Genomic DNA, 10670 nt, shown 5'->3' on the forward strand with positions numbered 1-10670 from the left:
TTTATTTTCACTCATGGGAAATCATGTACACATTGTATGCACAACATTTTGCACATTCAATATTCCTTATGACATCAGTATAAAACCAGTTTACGTTCTGAATTACATTGTGTACAATGTACATAGTTGGTTAGAGCATAAACTGTGCAACATGAATATAAAAAGGTGACTGGATGTGTCATCTATTCTACTGTATGGTACTGTACTGTATGTAATATACTTACTGTATATTTTGTGGCACAGGTATGGTGGGCAATTACAGGCCTACAGACTACCGTATACTGTATTGCACATCCTTTCTTGCTGCCGTATTATTGCACAAACTGTAAGGTCTCCGAGGTGTTATTGGGGCTGTGATAGTTTTTTTCTTCCCTGGATTGTCTAATAGATTGATTTATATTTCAATTTGTCTCCGCTGCAGTATCAACTTTCGGCTGGGGCGTAATAACTAAATTTCCCCTCAGGGATTAAAGATAATTGCCTCGGCACAACATAAAATGTTATCCAACTTCCATCAGTGGGACAAATATGTCCCAGTGATGAAAGTTGTTTATTGGATCTGGTCGTATCTGAATCCTGATTTATACTTAGTCTGGAGCCGTGTCCACCAAGACTATATTTCCAGAGCGCAGCTTATGATTTGCACTGCTTTACAATCAACGGGAGCGCTTTTTTCCTAAACACCAGCCAGCGAGCATTGCAAATTTATTTTGTGCTCACCCGTTCACGTGTGGTGCTTGGAGCAAAAATATTTTCAACATGGGCGCTTGGAAGTGCTTTTCAGGCAAGCACTTTTTTCAGCAAAAAACAAAACAAAAGCCCCAGTGAACACGCCCCCGTAGTTGCGTAATGATTATGAATCAAGCTGACAATGCGTCGTGATGTGGTGCATCATGAGCTTCTGCTATTTTCAAAAGATTTTTATACATTTCAATTTGAAAACTTGAAACGGGACACGAGTACTGTGACTACTTTTTCCACCACTTTCTCTCTACCTGGTTCTCTGGCAGCAGCACCAGTCTGAGTTGCCCGGCTCCGTCTCTCCTGATCCTCAGACTGGCGTTGGTGTTGTCCGAGACGGCGCCGAGCTCGCCGTCCGTCCCGTAGCTGAAGTTGTAGACCGGCTGGCCGGTCAACAGGCTGGTGGTCTGACGGTGGACGCCATCCTCGTCGAACACATACAGCTCCTGCTCCCGTGGAGACGCCACCTCGTAGAAGCCTGGGGGGAAGAGAGAATAGTTTATAGTTTAGTTCAGCGATTCTCAACCTTTTTAAAGGTTTCAATGTTCTCAAACTTTTTAGACACGGCTACCCCAGGGGGAGAATTTTAAGCCAGGGGCGTTCTCAAACGTTTTAGACCCAGCAACCCAGGGGAGAATTTTTTCCAAGTACCCCTTCCTCATCCTCGCGACACCAATAAGCATAATCCGACCACATGTGTACATTTAGATTGGAACTATTTTGTATTAAAAACATTTCAATCAAACTCATTCAGACCCATCACCCATGTGATAGTCATAAACAGATCAATCAAACTCATTCAGACCCATCACCCATGTGATAGTCATAAACAGATCAATCAAACTCATTCAGACCCATCACCCATGTGATAGTCATAAACACAATCAAACTCATTCAGACCCATCACCCATGTGATAGTCATAATCAAACTCATTCAGACCCATCACCCATGTGATAGTCATAAACAGATCAATCAAACTCATTCAGACCCATCACCCATGTGATAGTCATAAATTCATTCAGACCCATCACCCATGTGATAGTCATAAACAGAAAACAACTCATTCAGACCCATCACCCATGTGATAGTCATAAACATAATCAAACTCATTCAGACCCATCACCCATGTGATAGTCATAAACTCATTCAGACCCATCACCCATGTGATAGTCATAAACTCATTCAGACCCATCACCCATGTGATAGTCATAAACATAATCAAACTCATTCAGACCCATCACCCATGTGATAGTCATAAACTCATTCAGACCCATCACCCATGTGATAGTCATAAACTCATTCAGACCCATCACCCATGTGATAGTCATAAACTCATTCAGACCCATCACCCATGTGATAGTCATAAACAGACCCATCACCCATGTGATAGTCATAAACAGAAAACACCATTGTGTCCAAAACCTGACAGCACACTTCAATTAGAAAAACATAATTGTAATGATACAGCATAAAAAACAAACATTAATAAAATAAATCAGTGAATTATTTCACAGACCCAGGCTATAGGACCCCACTTTGAGAACCGTGGCATTTAGCCATGGACCCCCATTTGATTGAAATTGAATTCTTATGCCTTGGACACAAATCAACACTTACAGTGTAGATTGCAGAGTTAATTTAACTCGTACAAAGCGTGTACAAATTTGTACACTATCTGAGTTACAGACCCATAAGAGTCCATTTGGACACCTGATGGTCCTCAGACCTGACATTGAGTACTAGAGTATACTGGGTGTGAATAAACTCAAATAAAGAATTTATGTCATCTCACTTGCACCTACCAGTCTCTGGGTTGATCGTCGGACGATTCCTTCTCACAGCTCGAATCCGGATGTTATTCAGGTCGGCGATGTAAACAATACCGTCGTCGGGGGAAACGGCCAATGAGGAGGGGGCATTGAGGCCGGCGTCTGCAGCGTATCCGTCGTCGCCGTAGAAACAGTTGCAGTTGACGTCGTTCTTGCAGTCGCAGTCCGATGCTGCTCCGGCGAACAGAGAGATCTCGCCCGAGGGGCTTACCTGAAGGGAGTCAAAAGGTATGCTGATTTATGGGGGGTAACCGGAAGGCGCGCCCGCATTTGTTTTGCTGAGGTTAAGATTAAGAATAAGGTTAGGTTTAGGCATAGTTTTACTGAAGTTACGTTTAGGAATAAGGCTAGGTATACCTGGTGGCGACCCTTCTGAGGTTGCCGGATTTGACCTGGGGCGATCGTGTTTTGGGGGCGAGTGTTCTTGTATTCTTAATGGAGATATACGTGAGCCAGAGACAGCAGGAAACTGTTGGTGGATGATGTGCTCCCATCGTGCTCATAACTAGCTCATAACTCTGATAAAGCATCAACCAACCAAGGTAATAAATCATCATCATGAAGCACTGGTGCTTCCCGTGCTTTAAAATGGAACTGGCTGCTATTCAACGCTATGGGGAGCTAGTTAGAGATCTTTCTTTCTTCCTACCGCTGTAATTGGAAGTGTTACAATAACATGGAACAGAAGAGAGACAGCCTTTGTAGATAAACTTGCTTCACCGGCAGACACAAAAGGGTATGGTATAGAAGAATGTGGGAATGCTTTGGACTTGTTGCCACTAAAGAAGTCATGGGTAGGCCTATTTGAATTGTGTTTGAGAAACTGTCTTTTCACCGGGGACTATTGTTGGCGATGCTTCTCAAATCAATCTGCACTTTGAACAACAGCACTGCTTTGACGTAAAGTTAACGGCAGAAAAGGTTTGGACGTCCTATCTCAAGCTGAACCATCCCTTAAGTACGGTAAGCAGGTTTCAAGTCTCTGCAAGTTGATTTTCATTACCGTACTCGTACTGAAATAAACCAATCACATCCTCGAAAAATGTATACATAAATAATCTATGGTATGCTTTGGAAAATGGCAGGCAGTAATGTCATTACGGCTGTCACTCCCTACTGGCCAAAACTGGAACTGCAGCGCGTTCATGGAGGTGGACGGACGTTCAGTGACGTCTTTCATTTGTTTTTCATTAATATTTTTATTAGAAGTTAGGCATCTCGATGAAGTGTCATTTCAATCACATCATTCTTGTTCAGATATACATGAATGACATATTAACAATATCTAATAACAATGTCTTGCCCACTCCCTTACATTTTTTAAACCTTCAGATGGTAAAAGAAAGATAGATTTTCTCCTCTTCATATCCCAATTTGATAATAAGCCAGTTCCCAAACGTTCCCCTGCTTCTCTGAGTGGTACATCCCCGCTAATCCCCACAGTAGGTCATTGGGAGGGTGAAGATGGTCACGATGGTCCTCCGATACCCGAGCCCCTGACCTCAAATTTGAGGTCCGCTCTCATCTTCCACGCGCTCGAGCCATAATGGTACTTCCAGCAAAACGCCACTGAGCAACTTCCATTGAAATGAGTAGTGGGAGGCGGGGCTGTCGCTCCCGGTCCGCACTCAATCCTTTATAACTCTAGGGCTTAACATGCCAGACCACCAGCATGGTCTTTTATATACATTGGATTATTATTAGCTTTTATAAAAAAATGAACATTTTATACAATTTAAAACAAACAAAAATAATAATAGTATCAAAATAGCAGATCTACAAGATCACAACACGGCGCGAAGCGACCAGTGCCGAATCAACCCCTCCGAGGGCCCTGTAGCTACACCAAATAAAAAGGCCCCGTGTTTGCGCACCTGCATGAGATTTGCGTGCGCGGAACACAATCAAGAATGACACCTTTGTGTTTGCGCGCCCAGTGAATGAATTTCTAATTTTAGTCTCCTCCCACCGAGTGGTTAAGAAACTGTTGGATGACCGAAAACACTAGCTGGGGTTCCTGTGGTGCGTTACATTGAAATTAGTGACCTGTGAATACGGTTTCGACGGAGGCAACAGCTGTACCTATTTGAAATAGTCTCGCACAGGGCCCTGCTAGCTGTGGGCCCTGGAGCTTAAACTCGACTAAATTTGCCACTAAAGAAGTCATGGGTAGGCCTATTTGAATTGTGTTTGAGAAACTGTCTTTTCACCGGGGACTATTGTTGGCGATGCTTCTCAAATCAATCTGCACTTTGAACAACAGCACTGCTTTGACGTAAAGTTAACGGCAGAAAAGGTTTGGACGTCCTATCTCAAGCTGAACCATCCCTTAAGTACGGTAAGCAGGTTTCAAGTCTCTGCAAGTTGATTTTCATTACCGTCGGTAATCATTACAGACTAAATTCCATTGTTAACCCGGGACTGGAAGCGACGTGATATTGTGCTATTGTGCTATTTCCACTAGCTTGGGTCCCGGGCAAACATCTGATCTAATCTCTCCTCTGGGTCTTGAGCTAAAATGTTTCGGGAGCCACTGAGGCAGTATAAGCCCTCTTGTTTGGGAAACACTGCTATGGACGTATGTATGAGGGACACCGTCCGCCAACCTGTCTGACTCTGTTGATCCTCTTCTCGTCCGTCTCGGCGATATAGAGCGTTCCAGAGTGGCTGATGGCGATAGCCGTGGCTCCCTCCAGAGCCGAGTGGACGGCCAGCTTGCTGAGGGAGTGGTCGATGCCAGGGACCTGGCAGTGCATGGGACGGCCGGCCATGATGCTCACCTGCAAACAGTCAAAACGCATCACACATAACATCACACGCGGTCGCAAAAAAACACAGCTCCCAACCGAGGAGTTCCCAAAACCTTTCCATTACAAGGATCCTCGATTATCCATTTAGCTTCTGGCTAAAACAATAGCAAAAATGGCCGATCTATTAGGTCACAACGCGACCCAGTGCAATGTGTTTAACATCATTATCATCACAACATTTCTCATATTTCACGAATTTCAGGATGCCAGGTTGAAAGTGGTTAAACTGGCACAATAATCTTATACATTGAATTTTAATTGAAACTACAATTGTTATGTATTTATTTATGATTTAAAAAATAATGTTGTACCCCCCCTTACCTCCCGCCCCCACCATGAAAAGCACTGTGCTAACTGCTAACCTGTCTGTCCTGTGTGATTCTCAGCACAATGTTGTTCTCCAACACATAAACGGAGTTGTCCGCTGGGTTCACCGCCAGGTCTGTGGGATACTCCAGACGGACCTACAAACACACACACACACACACACACACACACACACACACACACACACACACACACACACACACACACACACACACACACACACACACACACACACACACACATATATATACATATATATTTATCAGCGACATGTGATGAGTCCTACTTCAACTATGCTATATTACAGTACAGTATTGCATCCCCGGAGGGTGACATGATTGCGTCCTTTCTCAATTTAGTGAGTCTAAGGATGCAGGATATTTGCATCACTGTATAGGGAAGGCGACATATGCTCCATGCTTATACAAATCTCTGACAGTATTATCTTTCTCACTCTCCGTGTGTGTGTGTGTGTGTGTGTGTATCTGTCATAAAGGCTGGCTAATTGGACAAGGCGATCCATGGTTCAAAGATCCCACTGTGGTTTGGTGCTTGCCTCTGCTCTGGCTGGATATAATGGGGCTGTGTGTGTGTGTGTGTGTGTGTGTGTGTGTGTGTGTGTGTGCGTGCGTGCGTGCGTGCGTGCGTGCGTGCGTGCGTGCGTGCGTGCGTGCGTGCGTGCGTGCGCATTCTAACCTGTGTTACATCCATGCTGGAGTCGCAGCTCAGAGGCCGAACGGTTGTCAAGTCGTTTGTTTTTATCACCGTGGTAACAATGCCACTTGTGTCAACTTTGCGAATCATCGTGGCGTCAACAAAATATATGATGCCATACTTATCCACAGCAATACCTGGACACACAAAAACAGACAAAATGAGAGGGTGAGAAAGATTACTCATATACTATTATATTTCAACATGGGTTTTAACATTAATATTTAACTAGCACTACTGATTAACAACTGCATGTATTAGCCTATACTTCATTGTAAAATCATTAGGCGTTAAAAGAGTAGGAAAAATAGTGGATCTACAAGCTCAAGTAAACACAAGTAAAAAAAAACGTTAATTAATCGTAATCAAGGCAAAAGTATGAAATAACTGTGATATTGATGTATTTATTGATTGCGACTGCAGGTCATATACTGTGAAATCGTGCATTTCCCGTCCGTCAGTCAGTCAGTCAGTCAGTTGTTTGGTTGGTCACACAACATCACGTGACATCCACAGGGATGGAGATCCCTGAAGTATGGAGATCCCTGATGTCATCAATATTGGCCAGCAACTCACTCTACATCTGACCTCAAACCCTTAGATCTCCATATATGGAGCTGACCTGTTCTGACATTCCATATGTTGATCCTTTCCCATCCATCCTTCCTCTTTGCTGTCTCGCTTTTGACTGATACCTGTCCATTTAAACTCTAGACGGGCCCGCCCCAAAGTTAAGTTCTCAACAAACCCGGTTTCACACACGGTGTAACAATGACAGTATAGTATACTCATGCAGAGCAATGTGCCCCATTTACATTGGTGCACCATATGTATGGTTCCTGTGGTTCCAAAAATAGACATGACATCACATTTGGGTTAAATGAGAACATTATTTCTAGCACTGCTATCTCCTTTGTGCCTCAAAAGAACGGATCTACAAGCTGTCAACAGCTACGTAATTTCGAAGTTCTTATAATTAAACAAGATGAAGAAAGAAAGTCCCCACACAGTGAAAGCAGCAGGCAGCTCAATATGCACAGCAGACACACATCACTTCATTTGTTTCTGTTCTAAGTATGGAAACACAGCTGTGAAAACCTTTATTTTATCTTATTTCATTAGATTCATAAAGGAATAACTAAGCCTTTGAAATGCCTTTCAAGTCTTTCAGATCAGATGGAATGGAACTGCGTGTACATAGGGCTGTCTCTCTATAATAATGTGGCCAACATCGTCCAACCCGACGAATATGGAGAATTTTTCATTTTTTAAAACGGTTCAGAAATGACCGATATATGGCTTAATGAAATGCCAGTGGTCTTGGCTGCAAAATATGGATTTGTGCACTCACCCGTCGTGGCCAACGTTAGGTCTTCAGCAAATGCAAATGAAAGCAAACTTGCCAAGGAATATGGAGAATCTATTATTTAAAAGAATTGTTCAGAAATGACCGATCTATGGCCGAATCAAACTGCAGTGGTTGAAACATATTGAGCCAGTATATTCTCTGTAAATCAGCATTACAGAACATGATCGTGTAGCCTGTTAATTTACCACTCATCCGTCCCAACTACACTTCATGTCATTTTTGGCAAGCAACACTCCTGCATGATCCGGTAGATAAATTATGCTTAATCTATGGATAGACAAAATAACAGCAGCTCAAGCGCACTCCACTTCTGTCAACTGAGGAGCAGTGTTGCCAGATTGTGTGAGAGAAAATAAGCAACCAGGTATAGAAAATGAGCCCAAAAGTACCAGGGGTCTGCAACCTTTTTTAACCTTTCAACCTTTTTTTGCCATGTGCCATGTATTTATTTTCTAGATAGTTTCATATTGAAATAAATTTTAATGATACTTCATGATTCATGAATAATTCCAACATATTTAACATTATTTAACGTTAACGTAAAGTTTTTCCTTCTTTTTAATTTTAAATATTTTCTTTCACATTGTTATAATGATCATTAGACTCAATAGCAATAACCCACCTCTATCCCAGACTCCCTCCCCAGTCAGAAGTCAGAGTTTTAACGAATGTAGGCTAAAATGTGCAGGATTTAATTTAAATAGTTTATTTTAAACCAAAAATACTCATACAGACACACACCCTCCTTTGTGCCAATGTTGGCACTGGTGCCTAAGGTTGCCTATACCCCATTCGAAAATAGGCGATTTACAAGCTTACACCGCATCGCAATGCGATGCATTGTGAGCTTGTAGATCTGCTATTTAAAAAAATATGTTGGATAAAAGTGACAAATACACACACAACAACACAAATCTGGCATGGGGGTCCCTGGCACAAAATATTTTTAGATATATACAGTATAGGGTCCTTAGTTAGACAAATGCATTCATCTGGGTTTCCTTGACATGGAATTCTAAATCTGTGATAATACCTGGTTTAGACAATATTAGGACACAAGCCCAAATAAGCAACTACACTTTAGAAACAAGCCCAAAAAAATACAAAAATAAGAGTTGTGCGCGATAAAACCTTGGCAATGCGCGATAGATAGATTAAGTAATCCTGGTGGCCAGAGGGTTAAGCCTTATGTGTTTGCGCTCAGTGCGACTTGCCTAATATCATGGATTACGCATGGTGGTGTTATGGCCTAATTATGGCATAACACCTGAGTTTACGACACGCAAAATAGGGGCCACAGACCCCAGCAGACTTCTCTCACTCCCGCCACCCCACCCCAACATCATAACCATTCTGACTAAAACACCTACCCCTGGGACTCATAATGACTAAAACACCAACCCCTGGGACTCATAATGACTAAAACACCTACCCCTGGGGCACCTAATGACTAAAACACCTACCCCTGGGACTCATAATGACTAAAACACCAACCCCTGGGGCATCTAATGACTAAAACACCTACCCCTGGGACTCATAATGACTAAAACACCTACCCCTGGGGCATCTAATGACTAAAACACCTACCCCTGGGACTCATAATGACTAAAACACCTACCCCTGGGACTCATAATGACTAAAACACCTACCCCTGGGACTCATCAAGGTAGCCCGGTTGGCCTTCCCTCCGTCCCCGCACCGGGCCTCGTCGTACGGGACACACTGCTCCCCAGTACCGGCCACCACCTGAGAGTTGTCCAGGAGCTGTCTCCCGGCGGAGCCGCCGGCGGCGTTCAGAGAGCGGACGCGGTGGATCTGACGGGAGTTGGCGTCCGAGACAAACACGGAACCAGAGACCGGGTCCACGGCCAGGTAGTACTTGTGGGCGGGGTTGTTGCTGGAAGAGGGCGTGGTGGGGGCAGGGGTTTATTGATTGATTGAAAATTGTTATTAACAGTTTGTAGAATGGATACAGTTCAAGGAAGGTACAGGTCAATACACAATGTGCTTTAAGAGGATAAAAACACAAAAGGTTTACGTCAGAGTTCTCCATTTTCAATTCATCAAAACATTTAAAGACATACAGATATACACTTAGATCTATGCAAAACAAATAATCATCATATACATGGTTAGAAAAAACTAGTAAAAACATGTACAGTATAGAAGAAAGAGGGGGGGGGGGGTGCTTGTACTTTTTTTTTACAGGGGCCAGTTTCAAATTGCAGCTGTCTGTAAGTGCTCTTTGAGAGAGGTTTTGAAGGAGGCTAGGGATTCACATTTCTTAATGGCTGTTGGTAGACGTTCCACGTTTTGGTGACATAGGAGCAAAAATAATTTAACCTATTGTTTGAGCCGAATCTGTGTGTAAGGAGAAAGCGTAAATAATCTAGGTCTGACAGTAACATTTATATCAATTAACTATTGTAATTTGTATAATTAATCAATGAGCCAGCTTGAGCATCAGAGCAATATTCTGTTTGGGGTGTCGCCAAAGTGGATCATTTATAAAGTGAAAGAGAGAAGTTGGCCGTGGAGTAGACAGTTTCCATCTGTGTGATTTCTGTCACGTCCACATCAACCACAGAGGTCAAGGACAAATGATTTAGAGAAATGTTCAGGATAGATGGCAGGATATGAAATGTGTCCTAGCTGAGCTGGACTCAAACCTATTTGATATGATCGATCAATCTAACTAATGAGGAACAATCTAACTGAATTACTCGTGACTTAAAAAAATTGGAAGTCAAACTGCTATCAAGAGTGAATGAATACTATGCTATTTGATGTGGTGAGTGCACACTGCAAGCACACTATATGGCAAAATGAAAAAATAATAATTGAATATATAATTATATGATACTATATAGTGGGAGGGT

The 10670-nt window shown here is 42.7% G+C and overlaps 1 protein-coding gene across 1 annotated transcript in view; it reads right to left on the minus strand.

Annotated features, from left to right (window-relative positions):
• Nucleotides 1-10670, minus strand: part of LOC310855054 (teneurin-2-like) — a gene marked incomplete at its 5' end in the record, with an annotated part of 111946 nt that overhangs the window by 32152 nt on the left and 69124 nt on the right. The window contains 6 exons of the mRNA XM_083759909.1: nt 996-1219; nt 2545-2782; nt 5178-5351; nt 5744-5845; nt 6405-6559; nt 9441-9688. Of these exons, the coding sequence (XP_083616035.1) occupies nt 996-1219; nt 2545-2782; nt 5178-5351; nt 5744-5845; nt 6405-6559; nt 9441-9688 (1141 nt within the window). The remainder of the gene's footprint in view (nt 1-995; nt 1220-2544; nt 2783-5177; nt 5352-5743; nt 5846-6404; nt 6560-9440; nt 9689-10670) is intronic.

The sequence above is a fragment of the Protomyctophum parallelum genome (assembly GCF_964188405.1).
Source record: "Protomyctophum parallelum genome assembly, chromosome: 1".
NCBI classification, from domain to species: Eukaryota; Metazoa; Chordata; class Actinopteri; order Myctophiformes; family Myctophidae; genus Protomyctophum; species Protomyctophum parallelum.